At 40.6% G+C, this 21,426-nt stretch overlaps 1 protein-coding gene across 5 annotated transcripts; it reads left to right on the top strand.

Moving 5' to 3' along the window:
• The first annotated feature begins 2,083 nt into the window (after positions 1 to 2,083).
• ETNPPL (ethanolamine-phosphate phospho-lyase) lies at positions 2,084 to 19,816 on the top strand. 5 transcript variants are annotated; one of them, XM_082838483.1, is made up of 14 exons: positions 2,084 to 2,304; positions 3,187 to 3,348; positions 4,990 to 5,108; positions 5,375 to 5,534; positions 6,743 to 6,817; positions 10,620 to 10,710; positions 11,641 to 11,757; positions 13,291 to 13,373; positions 14,195 to 14,420; positions 15,326 to 15,480; positions 16,161 to 16,250; positions 16,460 to 16,590; positions 17,852 to 17,919; positions 19,252 to 19,816. In XM_082838483.1, the coding sequence occupies exons 3-14, from the start codon at positions 5,054 to 5,056 to the stop codon at positions 19,378 to 19,380; spliced, it is 1,380 nt and encodes a 459-aa protein (XP_082694609.1). In that variant the 5' UTR covers positions 2,084 to 2,304; positions 3,187 to 3,348; positions 4,990 to 5,053; the 3' UTR covers positions 19,381 to 19,816. The 5 variants fall into 5 exon arrangements, with proteins under 5 accessions (XP_082694609.1, XP_082694611.1, XP_082694607.1 ...); XM_082838485.1 differs by lacking the exon at positions 3,187 to 3,348 and having other exon boundaries at positions 2,084 to 2,980; XM_082838481.1 differs by lacking the exon at positions 3,187 to 3,348.
• The last annotated feature ends 1,610 nt before the right edge of the window (positions 19,817 to 21,426 follow it).

Raw genomic sequence — 21,426 nt, forward strand, 5'->3', positions numbered from 1 at the left:
ACTCGCAGAGACACCAAGTTAAATGTTGAGAATGTTGAGTGAGAGAAGAAGAAAATCAAGGAAGTGTGGTCATGCCAAGAAATCAAAAGGGGAAGCGTTTCAAGGAGAAAGGAGTGGCCAACCCTACTGAAAGGTCTGGTTAAAAAATAATAAAAGAACAAAGAAGACAAGAGCAATGAGATCTTAATAATCCTGACACTCATTCCACAGTCATGGTCTCTTTTTAGCCTTCCTTATAATGTTGTTAGTCAGAGAATGATTGGGGTTTCTTTTTAACACAAAATTTGAACATTTTAAAGAAGTTTGGCCTCCAAAAGATCAAGAAACCCAGCTAGTTTATGGAAGAACCAGCTCAAGAACCCAAGACCCTTAGTCCAGCATTATTTAAAGAACATACTTTAAAGCACTGGAAATAACAAGGGACCATGGAGTTTACGGAGGGAGCATGACTGTCTGTGACTTCACCAGGTCTAGGTGGTTTGAGAGCAGGTGTACACTTCTTTCAAGTATGGAACTAGACCAAGGTTACGTGATTGGGATTTGTTGCAAGTTTCCTAAGTGCCTTCTGCCCTTCACTGATAACAGTTAGAATTCTTAACACACTGTTCGTCATAGAACTCCATTTCTCAACCTGTCTTAGGCAATGTTATTCTACTACTCCTGCAGGGCATTAATATTAATTAAAAACAACTTTATTCAAGAAAAAGGTCAGTTACAAACATTTAGCAAGTGTGTTCTTATGGGTAAGTCAGGCTTTCTCTGCTGTCTTTCAAAACTCAAGGAATGAAATGATCTCATCTAAACTCTATGGCTAAGTAGTTGCGTGACCCTGAGCAAGATTTTACCTTTCCTGTACCTAGCTGTTCTTATCTACAAAACAGAGGGGTTAAACCAGATGACCTCTACTTAGTCAAATAATTTATGATTTAACGTTATAGTTAATTAGGTTTCCTTCTGTCCACATGTTTAACTTCAAATTTGATCAGTGTGAAAAGATCATCCTAAAGGAGTCAAGAAACCTAGGAATGAATTCCAAGTTCACCATCAGGTAGATCCGCAATCACTGTCCCCGTGTGTTAAAGGGGATGGTAACTCTCAGGCTCATCTCCCACGCGGCTGTTTTGAGGACTGAACCAGATAAGTCAAGTGAATGTTTTGTAATCTGTATAGTTTCAGAGAAATTAGAAGTGCAATTATTGTTAAAGCAGGTGTCTGAAACACGGTATATATTATCCCTCCCAACAAATAACAGGCTGAGTCCCTGTTATTTATCCTTAGGGCATAAGACTTGTTACTTTTGTTGAGTAGATTATGGTATTGGAATATGCTCAAAACGAGAATGGAGATGAACCTCCTGATGTCTCTAGAGAGCGCTTCCCTTTGAATGTTTATAAGAAAATAATGGGAGAAAGAAAGAGGGAAGGAAGGAAGGAAGGGAGGGAGGGAGGAAGGAAAGAAGAAAGAAAGAAAGAAGAAAGGGAGAGAGAAAGGAAGGAAGGAAGGAAGGAAGAGAGAAAGAAAGAAAGGAAAGGAAGGAAGGAAGGAAGAAAGAAAGAAAGAAGAAAGAAAGGGAGAGAAAGAAAGGAAGGAAGGAAGGAAGAGAGAGAAAGAAAGGAAAGGAAGGAAGGAAGGAAGAAAGAAAGAAAGAAAGAAAGAAAGAAAGAAAGAAAGAAAGGGAGAGAAAGAAAGAAAGGAAGGAAGGAAGGAAGAGAGAAAGAAAGGAAGGAAAGAAGGAAGGAAGAAAGAAAAAGAAAGAAAGAAGAGACAGAAAGAAAGAAAGAAAAACAAAGGGAGAGAGAGAAAGTGGGAAGGAGGGAATTCACAGGCAGAGGAGGAAGAAAGGCCATGGCAAGGCAAATTTAAGGAAATAAATGGCGAGTTAGGAGAAGTAACAGGGGTGGGGAGGCGAAGTGGGCAGCAGGGCAGGAACAGGAGCCAGTTAGCCCGGGGGCGGGGGGCTGGGGTGGGTGGCGACTCAGTGGCTAGTCCAGCCACTTGCCAGGCAGGCACCAGGCGGAGGAGGAGGGTGAGGGTGGGGCTTGGCGAAGGGCAAAGGCTGGGCAAGACTTAAAAGGGAGATGACCCTGGCTAGTTGGTGCCGCCTTTGACCTCCGACGCCCGGGGCAAGGGGACCCAACGGGGGAAAACGAGAGAAAAGGGCCACCGCTGAGACAGTCCCTCGGGCTCGCGAGGGAGGCGAACGGACCGGAGAGGGGAGGACCCTAGGAGCGCCCGGCACCCCGCCAGCATGTGCGAGCTATACAGCAAGCAAGACACCCTGGCGCTGAGGAGGAAGCACATCGCGTGAGCGCTCCCCAGCCCCGAGGAAAGGCGCAGAGAGGGGGAATCACCGGCGCGGGGGGGCGGAGAGCCGCAGCCGGGCAGGGAGCGGGCCAGCGGGCTGCTGCCGGCGGGGTGCGGGACCGCCACCCGCCCGCCGCACCTGCGCACGCGCGCCGCCGCCTGCCCGGAGCGCCCCGCCTCGCCTCCGCCCGAGGGGGCTGCCGACCAGCCGGCTCCAGAGCGGTCCCCGCGCTCTGCAGCCCGCCGAGGGGGTGAGGGCTGCTGGCCGGCCGGCTGGGGGAATTGACCGTGAAGGTTGAGAGCCGTTGAAGTAGAACACCGTTCCAGCGATGGGCTCTGGGAGGGCGACGGGTAGCTCTCCGCCGCTCCCACCACCTCGAAAGTTTTAGAAAACTGAACTCCGAAATATTTTTGACGATGGCAATGAAAACTCATTATGACAACTTTTGTTTAAAGTGAACTTTTTCTTCCTGCACGCTTGGTTAAGAAGTAAAAGGTTAATCCAGCCAGTAAAAAAACTTTGAAACCACTTTCTTAAGAGTAAGATACCACTTACTCACCTTGGTCTCCCCAGCTGTGCCCTCATTACAATTTAAAGATGCAGTGTTTTCTCCGGTCTACTTTTGTTTTACTCGTGTTATAGACGACTTGGTGAGCGTACAGGACCGAACTTTAGGTCAGACCTGGACTCTGGTCCTAGTAGTGTCAAGTTACCTTGTGATCTGATTTGAGATTTGATCTGATCTCAACCCAGGAGGTTTCTAGGTGGTTTAGGAGACTAGTTAAATCTCTCTCAACCCCCGCAATAGGGTCAAAATAGTCAGATACCTCATTACCGGATCACCTCCTTCCCTTTTTCTAATCAGCACTCCTTTCTGTTAGTTTTCAATCCTATATAGTTAGATCCCAATGAAAACCTAATGATTTCTGACGTGAGCAGAACAAAATCTGTGAAAGGAGGAATGGTAGCCATGGAATGACTGAGAAAGAATTTCACCTGAAGTCTGAGTGAGAAGATGGGAAGTACATTAACAAGGAGGCAAGGTGAAGTCCGAAGTTTTCAGCCCACATTCATAACGAAGGGTTTTTCTGAATTTTAACTTGTAGGTATAAACTAACAGCTGAATTTGAACCAATAAGAAATTCTCATTAAATATTAGTTTCATCTTAGCTGATGATGCTTAATCTTAGGCAATTTTAAAATTTAATTACCTATTCACAATAATCACAATACTTTCTAAACAGTTGCATATCCATTTAATATGTATCTAATTACCCTCTAAACTACCTCCAATGCATGTGGTATTTTTTTGTGCATGCAAAATCACCAAAATAAAAATAATATTTTGTTTTAGTTTCTAAATGTCCATAGAACCAAGTTCAGAAATCTTTGTGATGTTTCTATGTTGCTAAAATCTGTACTCCAGCCAGCCATCCAAATAACCAAAAATATGGGTGACTTTTTATTATGCTGAAAAGAGTGGGTTAAAGGGTTAGAATAATAATTGGATTTTATTATTTAAGAAAGGGAAATCCATTTGATGCAGGGCAAATACCAATCAAAAGACATGAAAATGATCTGTAAAATCTCCTGCATAGTATTTAACACTAAGTTATTTGTATTTAGCTTTTAGTGCTATTCATTTCTCTACAAATTAGATTAGAGGGAGAGATTAGATTAACAAGCAAGCCCTGTTTTGGGCTATGGCATAAGACAGTCCACCTTTTTTTTTTCTTCCAATTTTATTGATATATAATTGACATACAGCACTGTATAAGTTTGAGTTGCACAGCACAATGGTTTGACTTACATTATGAAATCATTATCCTAATAAGTTTAGTGAATATCCATTTCATATTGATACAAAATTAAAGAAATCGAAAAAAAAATTTTTTACCTTGTGACGAGAACTCTTAGGATTTGCTTTCTTAACAACTTTCGTGTATAACATACAGCAGTGTTAATTATCTTTATCATGTTGTACATATAAACTATATCCCTAGTATGAGTTTTTCTATGAGTTTATTTGTGAAGTATAATTGACCTACAACACTATGTTAGTAACTATTACACAACATAGTGATTCAATATTTCTGTACATTTCAAAATGTTCACCATGATAAATCTAGTTACGAGCAAGACAGTCTACTTTCAAATTCTGGTTTTCTCACTGGCTGTGTAACCTTGAACCAAGCTTCTTAATTTTTCGGTGTCTGTTTCCTCAACTATAAAAATGAGAATGATATAACTCATATTATTGTTGGGAGGATTAAATGAGATAATATTTGTAATAGCTGTCGGTTCCTGACCCATAGGAAGCCTCAAAAAAAAAAAGTTTGTTTTTTTTTCCTGGTTGAACAAAGTTTCTCAAAGGAAAATTAGTTACTGGTTTGTGTAATTAGAGCTGTCAGAGCTGATCCTTGTGCTTCTAAATAGAGTTGTCAGATCATGGCAAATTTAATATAACAAGCATAAGAAATGTGAGCAGTATCACGGATGGGGGATTAAGGTAAAAGGTCCCAGGCTAAACTGAAATGAAAAAAAAAAAAAAAAGTATGTCACCCAGGTTGTGTTTTCCCTTTCTTTTACGTAATTGTAATTTTCCACTGATCGTGACCTTCATTGAGAAGGAAGAACACTGAGCAGTCCTACCAGACCAAAGTGTTTCCTTTCATTATTTCTAGGCCCTCCTGCAAAGTTTTCTTTGCTGCGGATCCCATCAAAATAGTGCGAGCCCGGGGGCAGTACATGTTTGACGAGAAAGGTGAACAGTACTTGGATTGCATCAACAACGTAGCCCACGGTAATGTGCTGTCTTTGTCGTGCCTTGAAGGATACGTTTCTGGAGTAAGGCAGACCTGGCACCATTGATATTTGTCCCAGGAATTGCAGTGGCTGCAGTTCCTCGGCTGAACAGGGCCAGTAGTCCTAGGCGGGGAAGAGCTAGAGCAAAATGTGGGAGAGGAACAGAATCAACCTTTTTTTTTTTGCTTGTTTCAGAATGCCCCTCACTTCCCAGGCATTTAGATTTGTCACTCATTTTTGGGACTTTTGTCTTCTAAATTTTAGTGGGACACTGCCACCCAGAAGTGGTCAAAGCTGCCCAGAAACAGATGGAACTACTAAATACAAATTCTCGATTCCTCCACGACAACATTGTTGAGTATGCCAAGCGCCTGTCAGCAACCCTGCCGGACAGACTCTCTGTGTGCTATTTTACAAATTCAGGGTATGTTCTGAGGTTTTCCACCCATCCCCATTCCCACCAATCTCTTTGTTTCCTCTCTTTTCTGTTTGATTGCTGGTGGAGCACAAATATCTAAAAAGGTTTCCCGAGATTCTTGCCCTTTACTAATGACCCCACATGGGGGACCTGACCATTCTGGTTCTTTTGCTTTCACCCACCAGCCCTTTGTTGATAAGATACCTGACAGCATGTTCCAGGACTCCTGACACAGCCTATAACAACAGTCCCATGATTAACAAGTGCATGCCACTCAGCTTTTTATTACCACAGCTTCCTTGGTGAAAGATGGGGAAAGCATACCCTTAAGTATCCCTAAAGGATGGATTACTTGCGTTGTAACAAAATATTGGCAAAAATATCCAAGTCTGGTGTTCGTGTGAGAAAACCTAACTAGTCAAACGGCACCCACTTCTTTGGGCAATAGAGTAAGTAACTAAAGAAACTAGATGAACCTAGAGAGTTCTTTCAAAGCATGAATAAGGAATTTTGGCAAAAAAAGAACTACTAAACAAGTTATATAAGTATTATAAGATTTTTGATTGATTTGTTTCCTTGGGCAGTAAGCATTTCCCCAACACAAACACAAAGAAGGAATGAGTCAATTCAAGTGAATAGATATGTCCATTCTATGGAATATTATACAGACATTAAAAAGTATGTTTTTGAAAATACATGTTTAATGACAGGAGAAAAGCTCACCTGTACAATGTTATAGTGGGAGGAAATCTGTCTATACAGCATACATTTAAAATGATATATATGAGTTAAAACTATTAGAAATCCTGTGAATGTTCTATTATGATTCTGTGATCCATTTTCTCTTTTCAGTGAGACACCTTAAAATCAAATAACCAGAAGATTGGCTTATAACCAGAAGATTTTTCTTTTTTCTTTGTAAAGAATTAGGACATTTTCAGATCTAATTTGTTGTTCTAAGGCATTCTTGCCTTCAATAAATTAAATATAATATTTGACTTTCACTTATGAAGAATCCTATACTGTCAAAGAGTGATTAGCCTTAGAGAGAGAGCAGTGTCACCGAAGACTGGAGGTGACAGAACCTGGAGTAGTACAAAGAATAATCTCGAAGTTAAACAGACTTTGGAATCCTCAACTTTGTAAATAATGGTTTGAAAGATTTTTAAAAGGGCTTATGTCACATTGTCCCTTTCTCTCTGCTCTCTTAATAGATCTGAAGCCAATGACTTAGCCTTACGCCTGGCTCGGCAGTTCAGAGGCCACCAAGACGTGATCACTCTTGACCAGTAAGTCTTGAACACAAGACTTCTAAGCAGGAAATGCCTTCAGAGACAAAATTATATTGATCCTCTCCATACTAATACCATAAGCATGTATGGAGGAGGCTGGATATATGGCACAAGGATTTTCTTTTTTGTTACGTATAGGTGTCAAGGCCAGCTCAGGCCTAAGGACACTTAATTCCTTCCAAGTACTTAGAGGCTCTTTTGGGTGCTGTGGTCATGGTCTCATGGGCTTTGCATGAATCAGGGTTTACTTTTCACACATTTAACTGTTAATTGAGCCACTGCAATGTGTGTGTAACTCCATCTTTTTCAGAATAAAAATATAATTTCTTAAAAATCCAAGCATTCATGTCACAATTGTGATTATTCACCTAATTAATTTAAAAGATAACAATTTAGAGCATATATTTTTTTCTTTTTTTGGCCACACCATGCAGCTCGTGGGATCTTGGTTCCTCGACCAGGGATTGAACCCGGGCCCTTGGCAGTGAGAGTGTGGAGTCCTAACCACTGGACCTCCAGGGAACTCCCTAGAGCAAATTTTAAAGACAACAGATAGCCAAGTGAAAATAGTTCTTTCTCATTAATTTGTGATTTTTAATAGTCACTATTTAGTTTTACTTCTCAAAAATGAATTCATTATATTTTAAACAAGAAATTTGATAACTTCCATCTTCAGTGAGATTTAAAATTTTTTTCTACCTCTCCACCCCACTAATCTCAGACACAAAGGGTTGAATTGAACAGGCACCTCATTTCTTACCCTTCTATAGGCTTCTCTTGTTTTATGTGTTGGTTGGTGTATTCATTTTCTATTGTTGCTATAGCACATTATCATAAACATAGTGGCTTAAGCAACATAAATATATTCTCTTATAGTTCTAGAGGTCAGATGTCCAAAATGGGTCTCACTGGGCTAAAATCAAGGTTCAACAGGGCTGCACTCCTTCTGAAGACACTAGGGAAGAATCTGTTTCCTTGCCTCCACCTTCTAGATGCTGCCTGCATTCCTTGGCTTGTGGTCCCCTCCTTCATCTTCAGAGCCAGACATTACATCACTCCAGCCTCTGCTTCCATCCTCACATCACCTCGTCTATCTCTGACCACCATCCTCCTGCTGCCTTCTTTCACTTATAAAGGTTCTTGTGATAACATTTGACCCTCCAGGATTATCGCTCCATTTCATGATCCTTAATTTAATCACATCTGCAAGGTCCCCTTTACCATGTAACATTCTTAGGTTCTGAGGCTTAGGACATGGGCATCTTTAGGAAGGGGAGGCGTGATTCTGCCTGCCTGCCACAGAATAGATACTGTGACTGCCCTTTACTCCCAGCTACCACAAGCAACACTGCAATGAGTGCCCTTGTACATGTGCCTTTATGGACCTTTCTGAGAATTTCTTGGGGATAAAGCACCCAGAAAAAAGATTGCTAGGCCATAGGGGTACAGGGTACGGTAAACATTGTTGATTTGACCAGATCCTGCCAGATCAGTCTCCAAGGTGGTTGCATGCTCTTCCCAGTGCGTGAAATGTCCAATTTTCACGTATCCTCACCAAAAACTAAGAATATCCTACCTTGTTTTTTTTTTTTCTTAATTTTTGCCGTCTAATAGGTATAAAATGATATCAGGGTTGTTGGGTTTTTTTTTTTAATTTTCAGGATTTTTTTTCCCTTTTCATAAATTTACTTATTTGTTTGTTTGTTTATTCTTGGCTGCGCTGGGTCCTCGGTGCTGCGCCCAGGCCCTCTCCAGTTGCAGCAAGCGGGGGCAACTCCCCACTGCAGTGCGAGGGCTTCTCATTGCGGTGGCTTCTCTTTGTTGCAGAGCACGGGCTTTAGGCATGCAGGCTTCAGTAGTTGTGGCTTGGGCTCTGGAGCACAGGCTCAGTAGTTGTGGCACACAGGCCTAGTTGCTCTGCAGCATGTGGGATCCTCCCAGACCAGGGATTGATCCCGTGTTCCCCGCACTGGCAGGCAGACCCTCAACCACTGTGCCACCAGGGAAGTCCCTATCAGTGTTGTTTTTATTTGCAATTTCTAATTATGAGTTTGAGTATCTATTCATATGCTTATTATGCATTTGTGACTTCCTTTCTGAGAATTACCTGTTTATATTCTTTGCCCATTTTTCTGTTGGGATTTCCATCCTTGCTTTTGCATGCATAGTTTAGATGAGAGGATCTCAGCCTTGACTGTGTTTTAGAATTACCTGGGGAAATTTTCTTTTCTTAATGCCAGCGCCCAGGTCCCACTCCAGACCAATTAAAGTGAATCTCTAGGGACTTCTCTGGCAGTCCAGTGGTTAAGGCTCTGAGTTCTCAACACAGGGGTTGCTGGTTTGATTCCTGGTCGGGGAACTAAGATCCTGCATGCAGCACGGCTCAGCCAAAGACTTTTAAAAATTAAAAAAAGAGAGAGGGCTTCCCTGGTGGCGCAGGGGTTGAGAGTCCGCCTGCCGATGCAGGGGACGTGGGTTCATGCCCCGGTCCGGGAAGATCCCACATGCCGCCGAGTGGCTGGGCCCGTGAGCCATGGCCGCTGAGCCTGCGCGTCCGGAGCCGGTGCTCCGCAACGGGAGAGGCCACAGCAGTGAGAGGCCCCAGTACCGCAAAAAAAAAAGAAGAAAAAAAAAGAGTGAGAGAAAATCTCTAGAGGTGGATTCCAGGAAACGGTATAGATTTTAAAGTTTCCCAAGTGATGCTAATATGCAGATAGACTTAAGAACCACCATTTGAACATTAATCTCTTTTAGTTTGAGACATTTCAAATGTTTTTTCCCAATCTATCATCTGTCTTTTAACTTTGTCCATGGTATCGTCCAACCTCCAAAAATTTGATTAAATCAAATAGTTGACATTTTCATCCTATGGTTTGGTTTTCTAAGTTTTGTTAATATCTCTCCCTCCACACACACCCATCCCCACCCCTCAGATCACAAAGATGCTCTTCTTTATTTTCTTCTACTACCTCTATAACTGCTCTTCATATTGACTCCACCAAGAGGCCGCTGTGTTACCATTTATGTATGGCTGTGTCTCTGAGCTCACTTCTGTCCCAGTTGTGACTTTGTTCTTATTCCAATACCGTACTAATTTCATTACTATGGCTTTAGCATGTTTTAATCTACGGTAGGGGAAGTCCTCCCTCTTTGCTTTATCTATTCATGGGCCTTTTATAATTTCTTTTCCAGGCCTCCCAATTATAGAGCTCTGGGCAAGAAACATAAAAGGGAATATCATAGCCATCTGTATTTTAAGTGAAAGAAAGGAATTTCATAGCCACTTGATTACCTGTTAATCTTAGTTCTCTTAGAAAAGACCTCCTGTTCTTTACCAACTTTCATTTGAGCAATTGGATATCCCTTTGAAACCATCCCAGACAGAAACACAGCCCATTCTGTGATATAAAGTTGTTTTTAAAATTTACTAGAATGTAACTATCAAATACATTTAAAGAATGCATACATCTGAAATTTCTCATGAAGCTATAGAAATTAATGTTTTGCATTTAGATAATCTAATTTAGCAGAGCTAATGCAATCCAAAGAAATTAAGTTTTTTCCTGCTAAAAATAACTGTCTATGAGGTTACATACTTGGCTTTCTATGTGTTTTATTACCTGGATCAGGAGAGTGGGACAAATTAATGGCCAGTCCTACCGTGAAAAATTAGATTCCATATAGTTAAATCTGGCACCAATGTTGAGATTCTCCCTGGATGATGTGCAGTACTATTTTTCATACACTAGAAAAGCATCCTTCTTTGAGTGATTTTGGTTACCGTCCTTTTTCTTTTCAGTGCTTACCATGGTCACCTATCATCTTTAATTGAGATCAGTCCATATAAATTTCAAAAGGGCAAAGATGTCAAGAAAGAATTTGTGCATGTGGTAAGTATCTTGGAATCCAAGAATCAGAATGTTACTACTGGAAGAGTGCCCAGTGATAACCCAGTCCAATCCTTGCATTGAAATGAAACCATGAAAAAGGAAACTAAGATCTAGAGCAGTTACAGATCTTTAGCAAAGATCTGTTTGCTAAAGTCAAAGAGCTAGTTAATGACAAGATGTGGTTTCAAATCCATTGATGAGTACCATACAAATTAGTATAGAGGTAGTGATAGCTCTTATTCACAGCTCTCATTTTATTTTTCTTGCCCCTTGATGTTTAAATTACTTTTTCTATCGCTGAAGCCTATTTGAAACTCAGAGTTGCATCAAGTGTGTATGACTGTCTTAAAATTACTCTATGCTAAATTATTATGTAAATTTATTAAGTAAAATAAATATCATGTAACAAAGAAAATAAAGAAACCAAGCTGTTGAAACAGTAAAACTCATTTGGCTTAATTAAGGATCAGTGGACTTTTTTAAGAGAATCATTAATACATTCTTTCAAAATTTTAAGATCTGAAATTAGTGCTGAGGCACTCTAGCTTTCTGAATGATTACAGTTTGCTATATAGTTGGTAAGTGTTGGTTTATTTTCAATATAGAATTGTTAATACAGTTTCCATTCATTGAAATTTTCAAATAACATAATCACACTTGTTGTTTGAATTTGTCCCTTATGTGACTAGAGATGCAATCTTGACTTCTAAGGGCCTAGGAGCAAATCCAAGTTCCTGTTCACAATGCAAAGATTTCAAGTCTCACAGAATTCAGAAATGTTAAGGAAAAAGAGCAAAAGGACCTAGAGTCACTTAAGTCCATGAGTCACCTTTCTACAATATTATGCTCCTGGAGGGAAAGGCCCTTTCTTAAAAGCTCATTTGTCCAGGAGACAAATCATGAGAAACTCTTATCTTTTGATGTTTTCAGGCACCAGCTCCAGATACTTACAGAGGAAAATACAGAGAAGACCATACAGACCCGGCCAGTGCTTATGCCGATGAAGTGAAGAAAATTATTGACGAAACTCATAACAGTGGAAGGAAGGTTTGTATTTATAGCTTTGGAAACACTTTAATATCTTATAAAATAGATTGAAATCATTGTGATACATTGGAGAGGTGGGAAAGGATTAGATCTCAAATCGCTTTCTGTTCTTCTCTAGTTACGTTTTTACTTAGTTCATATTTCAAAAAGTACATTATTATAGTCATGCCTCTAAGACTATTTTTATTTATCCTGGAAATGTAATTACTATACCTGTTTCAGAACTGGTGGGCTAATTCTGACTTTCCCACTGGGTTGCAGACTCTGGTCCAAAGTGATAGGAGGAGAAAATTAAGAAAGGTGATAGCTCACGGACAGAACATTCCAACTGAGAGTAGCACGAGGGGCTAATATAAGGTGAAGGGAGGGAAGAGGCAGGGTGGCCCTGGGGCCTTGGGGCCACTGCAGACTCCTGGACCCGGGGAGCCTTGGCTCTTCCCTAAAACTGGGTCAACTTTCCTGAAACCCAAGAGCCTGCGTAAGACAAGGCAGGAACATGTTCTTCCAATTTGGGTCTGAACTTCTAAAACAAACCAGAATCCTCCCAACTAGGAAAAAAAGAGTTTCCATTTTCTCAGTCTTCACCCTACTGTCTTTAGCTTAACGGTAATTCTCAGCCCCTTCAGGGGTTACTTACATGATTTGACACATGCTTTGCCTTTCAATTGGCTTATGGCATCAACATGGCAATAAAAAAAGCTTTTTAATTGAGATAAAAATGAAGCCTGTGTGTTTTCCAGTTCAAGTATTTTTATCTTAATGACTGGAAAGTCATTTGACTTTCTTAACTATTTCTTCTTTTCTTCCCATTCGTTTTTCATATCTTAAAAGACGTAGTCTGGACTAGAACGTTAGTTCCCCCCCTTTTTTTTTCTTAATTGAAGTATAGTTGATTGCTTGACTTCTTATCTCATACTATTTCTATGCTTTCTCTTAATTTAGTGTTACCTGTTTTTACTTCTCCTTTCTTAGCCTCTAGAACACATCCTCTTTAGTTCCTTTTTGAACTGCCTAATTTTGTTAAGTTGTAAGCCTGGTTCAGGGCAAGAACCAGAAATATAGCACAATAACTAAGGTTCGTGGCCACCAGTCACCCTCTCATCTCCTTAGTGCAAATTGCAGGTTCGGGCAGTCCTAATTTACCAAGCTGAGCAAACAGGCACCCCAGTGATGTGTTTGGAACCTGGGTAAATTTTTAGAGGTTCATATTAAAGACTAATCAAAACATTAGTCTTATTCAGTTGTTCCTAATGAAAACACTGCATTTAAATTAATAATGGAGAACTGGAAGGCACCCTCCCCACCATTTTCTCGTGATGGTTTCATCGGTACCCTAAAATTTCAGAAACTAATGCTTCAGAATTCTTGCATTTCCAGCGTGGACATCTTTTTAATCAAATGGCCAATTTGTCTCTTGCCATGGGTCCATTCCCAACCATTTTTTAAGTCACCTTCTCCGTAAGAAGTCCTCTTTTTTTAGGGGGTAACGGGAGGAGGACCTAATGGACTTTGACCCCATCTTCTCTTGTATAGATTGCTGCCTTTATTGCTGAATCCATGCAGAGTTGTGGCGGACAAATAATTCCTCCAGCAGGCTACTTCCAGAAAGTGGCAGAGTATGTACTTGGGCATCCTTGGTCAAACTGAAGGCACTGTGACAATTCTGTAGGGCCATCCTGGTTGTTAAGATATTGAAATACTTCCAGACTAGCTGGTAAATAGCCACTTGGGAGTGCCTGCCACCCAGGACTCCTGGAACTCCTCCACCTTCCCAAGATCCAGCAAATAAAGGGTTTACACAAGGTCCAGCAGGGCAGCCTCCAGAGCTGTGCTCCCACTACCCACCTGGCCTCTTCTCTGATTAGTTGGTGTCCAAGCTTTACTAATCAGTAAACATTTGACGATTAAACCTGCTGAACACTACTTCTTGTTCACTTCTTTTTCTTCCCTATTAAAATACTGCAGTAGGGCTTCCCTGGTGGCACAGTGGTTGCGAGTCCGCCTGCCGATGCAGGGGACGTAGGTTCGTGCCCCGGTCCGGGAAGATCCCACATGCCGCAGAGCGGCTAGGCCCGTGAGCCATGGCTGCTGAGCCTGCGCGTCCGGAGCCTGTGCTCCGCAACGGGTGAGGCCACAACAGTGAGAGGCCCGCGTACCGCAAAAAAAAAAAAAAAAAAAAACTGCAGTAGAGCTTACTTTAAGTAGCACAAACCCAAACAATATAGAATATATCTAATCTGGAAATTATGTGATTATGTTTCAAAGTCAATGATATCACATAGATGTCATTGGGGATTTGAACACTGAAATGTTTTTAACAAAGATTATAGACTTCAGGTTAACAACATTTTTAAAGTTTTCAATAGTCTGTATCTTATGGGAGGGTTTGGGGACTCTCAGTGACCTGAAGGCATCAGGCTGCCCTTTTGCTTTTCAGATATGTACACGGAGCAGGAGGTGTGTTTATAGCTGATGAAGTTCAAGTAGGCTTTGGCCGAGTTGGGACACATTTCTGGAGCTTCCAAATGTTTGGTGAAGATTTCGTTCCAGACATCGTCACAATGGGAAAACCAATGGGCAATGGCCACCCAGTGGCATGCGTGGTAACAACCAAAGAAATTGCAGAAGCCTTCAGCAGCTCTGGGATGGAATATTTCAATACGGTAAAATTTGACCTCCCCACTTTAATGCTAAGAGGGAAAAATAATGCATGTTCTTATGTTTCTTTCCAATGTAATAAAGAATAAATCTCACTGTTGCCAGCTAACCACGCCAGGACCCTAGCCAAATTTTGATCTAACCATATTTCATTCTATCTGACACAATCCTCCTTGTATTTTTTTCTTGTGTATCTTTCCCCTTCCTAAAATGTTTCTATTAATTGTTCCAATGACAGATGGCTGCCCTGCTAAACTCTAGAGGTTATGATATTTCATTAACAGATAATATGATCTTTTTTGTTTTGTATCACATTTAAATTCCCAAAACACTTCACTAAGATGATTCACTGCTATAAATGTTCCAGGGCTGTCATAGGAGATACTAACTAAAATTCTATCTTTGGGAAATTTTATTTCCTTGATTTTACCCCTAAAAGTTATAAGCTTTAAGTTTGGAAAGGTTATTCTAGTTTGTGCGGTATGTATAATAGGACTTGTTACAGCTAAAAGTTAGAGTCAAATCTAAGAACATAAATTATTTGGAGAAAATGTCATTGCTTAGCTTTTTTCACACACATATTCAAGCACTGAAACCCACATCCCCCTAACTAAACCACACTCTAAAATCCTTAATTCCCAACACAATGTCTGTTTTTCATTTGGACGAACTTATAAATTCCCCAATAATCCTTCATACCAGTTTTGCAGCTATATATAATTTAGAATTTTATTCTCAATCTTAAATGAATAGAATCATGTTCTATTCTAAATCTAAGAAACTAATATCACAGGGGAAATTTTTATTGAAATTATATCTTTACTTGCTTATGTATGAGCCAAATTTCTCATAGATGAAGCAATACCACAAATTCAACTCTTCTATTTTCTCATTTATCGTTTTTCCACAGTATGGAGGAAATCCAGTATCCTCTGCTGTTGGTTTGGCCATCCTGGATGTAATTGAAAATGAAGACCTTCAGGGAAATGCCACAAGAGTAGGGAATTATCTTACCAAGTTACTGAACAAGCAGAAGGCTAAACATACTTTGATAGGAGATATCAGGTATATTTATCGTAAAGTTGTCGTGCAGTTATTCATTTGTCCAAATGAAAATTTGTTATATTTTATCTTATAAATCTAAAACAAGTTAACACAAAAGCAGATCTAGAAACACTGAAAAAACAAAACTCATTTTTCCATCCAGAACCCAGATATCATCACTGTTAACTTTTGGGTATATATCTTTCCTGATTTTTATACTTTTTTGAAAAAAATTAAGCCAGGATCATTTCAGCAGGCAAAAGATGAAAAGAAGGAACTTAAGGTAACTCTAAATGATCTATTAAAAATATTAAAAATGACATCCAAGAAAACTCACTATTTTTCATATATATATGAAAACATTTTCATATATATATGTAAAGATTAAAGATTTGTCATAGTTGATGTCTTGAGAAGTTAAATAGCATGACAAGGTTGTTTTTAAGCCTTATCATTTTTTTTTTTAACAATTAAGAGAAGAAAGAAAAACTGGTTGACAAAAACTAACTTGATTCAAAAACTAGGAAGTCCTGTGGACACTAGATTTGTATCTTGGATTAATTAGAACTAATAACAACTACCCTTTAAAGAGAATCACATTCAGCTTCAAATCAAACTGAAGTTTGAGGACAGTGTTAATTTTTTGTGACCATGCAATGCTTAATAAAGTGTGTCAAGTTCCCTTTCTTTACCCCCCTCAGGGGCGTTGGCCTTTTTATTGGAATTGACTTAGTGAAGGACCATCAGGAAAGGACCCCCGCCACAGCTGAAGCTCAGCACATCATCTACAAGTAAACACACCCCTCACCGTTTGGTATCTTGGCTTGAATGCTTTTTTTTACTTCCTCTCATCTCCCCAAATGAGACAAGCTTAAGACTCGTGCAATTACAAATGTGGGCTTCTTGCATGCGAATATGAAAGTGCTCTCTGTTCACATCCTTCTGAAATAATCTTAGTTATCACTTATATGCACTCGCATGTATTTCCTGCACTCATTAGGATGAAAGAAAAGCGAGTGCTTCTCAGTGCCGATGGACCTCACAGGAATGTGCTTAAAATAAAACCACCTATGTGCTTCACTGAAGAAGATGCCAAGTTTATGGTGGACCAGCTGGATGAGATTCTAACAGGTCTGTCCACAGATCTTTAAATAAGATGCCCTCACCCACACTCTGGTCAGACATGACAGTGCAACTTGCACTGGCAGAAGTGAAGGAGGGTGGAAATGATTGTATACACTTATATTATCATTTATTTTCACTTTTTAAAAATAATTGCATGTCTTCATTGTACCATGCACCACAGATGCTGCAGTGTAAGAGTCTTTGAGCTTCGTACTATGAAAATATGGAAAATGCTGTTAATAAAAATTGTAAGCTAGGGACCTCCCTGGCAGTCTAGTGGTTAAGACTTCGCCTTCCAATGCAGGTGGTACAGGTTCGATCCCTGGTCAGGGAGCTAAGATCCCATATGGCTCAGGGCCAAAAAACCAAAACATAAAACAGAAGGAATATTGTAACAAATTCAATAAAGACTTTAAAAATGGTCCATATCAAAAAATCTTAAAAAAAAATATATATATATATATAAAGGTTATAGGTTAATATAGTTATATAGTTATCATTTGACTTTGTATTTCACTTTTTACAATTTAATTTTTGAAGACTTATGTTTGTCATTCAGAATTATAGCCTGTCATAGGAATTCATCTTTTGTTTACCTCTGTTAAATAATTAGGTTAATTTATTTTTCTGTTATGAGCATAAATTGAGATTAACAAGTAAGGTAACAACGTAAAACCATATTGAAAAACATAAAGCACTGTCAAATGTTAGAGCTTTTAGTTATATTTTTAAGATTCTACTTCTCTGCTCCCTCTCAGCCTCTTGGGGTTGGGATAAGCTAAGCCAGGAATCAGTACAGCATACAAAATAGATCATTATTATTTGGAAAGTTGAGAGTCAGCCCCAAGTTATTCATAATACGGTCACTGTCTTTGGACCAAAAGACACCCAAACTTGGCCAACAGTCCTGATGCCTCTGGTGCCTTGAAGGGACAGGTGGAAGAGACTATAGGTTGGGGCAAATCCGTCACTATTACTTAAAATTCAGCTCAGAGCTTGAGCATTTTTAGTGGTGTGGCTAAAGAATTCTTTTTTAACAAAGTGAACAAGGTAGAGCTAACATAGGCTCAGCGCCACTTGTAATGATGAAATGCTACAATAAAAGTTTAAAAGCAGCTATTGTAACAGTGACACTTTTTAAAAACATGTACCTCTCTAGTTTTCTTTCAGGGTGTCCCTCTAGTTACCAAAATAGGGTAGGGTGGTTTTTTTTTTTTAAGGACTTTTATGTTCTTCTGTCTTGTCCGTTGTATCTTCCTTGACATAGGTTTAGAAGAAGCTATCGGAACCAAAACTGAGAGTGTGATCTCTGAGAATACTCCGTGCAGAACCAAGGTAAGAGTCAGTTACTTAATATTTAGGGCAAAAGTTTAAAATGGGGGGAATTTAAGAAAAAGGAGTGCAAATTTAAAAAAATTGTACAATGGCCTCTAGAATAAAACCCACCTTTGCTAGAGTTGGCTTACTGTTACAATTCTGAGTGCACAGTTAAGGCAAGCGCCTCACCACTTGACAAGAATAAAACCAAAGAACCATTCTTACAGGATCATTCCTACACTCCGCCCCCCGGCAGAAAAAGTCCAAAAACCCCCTCAGGCTTGCAAAGAGGGCCTTCAAAATATAGAGAGAGATAACAGATGTCCTAAGCTCCTTCCTGTTTGTCTGAGGGATGTCTGACACTGACTCAAAGTCCCACACACCACTCTTTAGTCAGCAAAAGCATCAGCAGTGTGACTCCAAAATGTCAGAGTTTGGTCCTCAAGTGAACTAAAGAAGAAACTTCGACTGGCGGCGGGGCCTGGGAACCATTTGGCATGGAGTGGCCTAGTTTCTGCATTTGATGTGCTTCCAGCAGAGGGCTTCCCCATTCTCTCCCTGAGCTGCCCAGGGTGTGAGAAAGCGCTCCCTTGGTCGGGAAACAGAAAGGCAAAAACTTGAGAGCCTTTGTTGCATAATTAATTATTTGTTTATGACTTCGATGCATAAAGGAACACTCAAGCCCGCCTGCACATCCAGGGTAGTCAGCAAAGTCCTTTTCCTGAGTGAAAAACATGAGGCCCTTTGAATGAGAGAGCAAGTGATTTGCTAACAGGACGCTTCTGTCTCTTGGTGCAAACACAAACCAATGCTAGAAATCACTGCCCCTCTGCTGTCTGAGAGTGGCTTATTGAGTCTGGGACAGAATCACAGCTGTCAGGACCAAGCAAGCATTGAAAAGGAGCTTACAGGGACTTGGTCAGCGAACTAGATCCCACATGCCGCAGCTAAGAGGTCGCATGCTGCAACAAAGATCCCACATGCCGGCACAGCCCAATAAATAAATATATAAAAAAAAAAAAAGAAGAAGAAAGAAAGAAAAGGAGCTTACAAAAAACGGAGTTCCCACCAGAAATCCCACTTTGAAGTTAGCACGCGTTTCTGAAATTTTGGCTTGCAGTCCCAGATTTTAGGTTGACATCACATTTCAGATGTCTGTGGAAAATAGTAGTAATCAGAGTTAGGGAGGAACAAGGGGCATTGCTGTGTTGTGTCGTGTTGTGTTATGTTGTGTTGTATTCTCCCACGTGCCGTGTTGCCTGTTGGCCTGTGGAGTCAGCCCTGCGGAGCCTGGAGGCTGGGCGGGTTAGAGGCAGGCTGCCTGCTGGAGTTTCCATGTCTGTCTTGCAGATGCCTGAGGAAGCCCACTCGGAATTGCTCAGTGACGGCAGCCCGGACCCCAAAGAAAATCCCAGCCTAAAAAGAAATGGATTGTGCACAGATAAACATTCACTGCTCAGTAAGAGGCTCAAGACATGAGAGACGAGCATTTTACAGCAAGATAAATGTCCGGAGTTACACAGAATGAATGAAAGTGTCCCTTCTGTTAAAGCTCTAATACCCGCCAAAGGAAGACTCTGCGTTCCACTCAGAGGTATAAATAAAGTAAATGAGTAATAAGAGTAATCCAAGTGATAATCAAACCCTGTCAAGATTTAGCCTCTAGCCTGTTAATTCCTTACTTAAGATTTCTGAAAGCACTTCATTTATTCTACTCAATTTCAGCTTCAAATGGAATATTTATTAAGTTGGAAGTTTTACGTCTCATGTTTTAATATTTGACACGACAGAGCAAAGTACAGTAGTAGGTTCCTGAACTTTGGAGACTATGAATTCTTTAATGATTTAATTTGTATATATTTATGGACTATAATAAAATAAAAGATGATGTAAACCAAAAAAGTTTGACCAGAAAAGTGTTTACCGTTCCTTTGCGGGGAACACTGCGCAGTAAAATCGACGCCACTTGGACAAAAATCCCATACAGCAAATGTGAAGAAGTGAATGAATAATCTGGACTTTTGTTGGGGAACTAGGTTAATCGTGGTCCTGTGGGGACGAGGGTGGAGGTGAAGAGGCCAAACAAGGAGTACATCTAGAAACACTCCTAAACATGCTGTTGGGAGACCTCAGCTCTGACTACTCAGACTGTCACCTTGGCAAGTCACTTACCTGTTAGGTGAGAAATTAACTTTCCACCAATCATCTTCCTCTTCTCATCCAGCTTATCACCTTTGCACAACCCCTGACACATAGAGATACACACATTTCTAACCAGAGATTGGCAAAGGGAAGTGAGGAAACCCAGAACCTCAAGAATCTCTTCCTTAAAAGTCCTGGTGCCGGGCTTCCCTGGTGGCGCAGTGGTTGGGGGTCCGCTTGCCGATGCAGGGGACGAGGGGTTCGTGCCCCGGTCCGGAGGATCCCACATGCCGCGGAGCGGCTGGGCCCGTGAGCCATGGCCGCTGAGCCTGCGCGTCCGGAGCCTGTGCTCCGCAACGGGAGAGGCCACGACAGTGAGAGGCCTGCGTACCGCAAAAAAAAAAGAAAAAAAAAAAAAGTGCTTGTGCCATGAGACATCCACTTGGAGGCTCACGTACTGACCTGGAAGAAATGTGACTTTTAGCTTTGACTTCCCAGTATCTTATTGCCCTCCTAACAGTTATTAAGTTTTGTTTGTTGGTTTCTGTTCTGTAGAGAAGAGATCATAATTTTGCTAGGGCTGTGGCATGAGAGCTGAGAAATAAATTAAATGTATAAAAGCTTCCTTTCTGAGTTCATCATAAGTTAAAATGCTGTCAAAATGCAAAGTCTCATTATTAAATAGTTTTTCCTCCTAAACATATAACTGACTGCGGATCCAAGCTGGATAGCACTGAGACGGATTCCCAGGAGCTGGCGGAGAGGAGAGAATATAGAGGTCTCTGTGGTCTGCCTCTAGGAAACGAGATTAATTCCAGGACAATCAGACTTTTCACAGCGCAGATCAGCACTCCGGTGGGCACTCATGTACTCAGAAAGTACTTGTCTCCTTCAAAGGAGCTGCTGCCACCTCGGCCACTGTGGCCATTCTGCTCGTGTGCCATTATGCCTTCTGTGAGCTGGCTAATGTCAAAGGCTGGGCTGATGTCAACCGGCCAAGTTATTTTGCCCTCTTGGTTGTTCAGTGCCTCTTCTGGGGTGGATGCTTTTTGGTGGACATTAACATGGGATAGAGAAAATTTTAACATGTGGTCTTTATTCCATATATTCATGCATATGCCCCTGCCCAATATCTCCTTTTGCCACAGACCTTCTAATTCTTTCAGGCTCCTGACCAGCTATGCAGCCATTCACCATTCTAGTTATCATCCAGTTTGTAGAAACCAAGTTGGCCAATTAAGAGAAGAGATGATAGGGAGGACAGTGACCCTGCATGCTTTAGATTCTTAGGAGTGGCTAATCAAGGCCCAGAATGTTCTATTGTCTTTTTTTTTAACATTTTTTATTTCTTTAATGTGTACCTATTTTATTTGTTTATTTTTG

The sequence above is a fragment of the Leucopleurus acutus genome, assembly GCF_964270905.1.
Source record: "Leucopleurus acutus genome assembly, chromosome: 4".
NCBI classification, from domain to species: domain Eukaryota; kingdom Metazoa; phylum Chordata; class Mammalia; order Artiodactyla; family Delphinidae; genus Leucopleurus; species Leucopleurus acutus.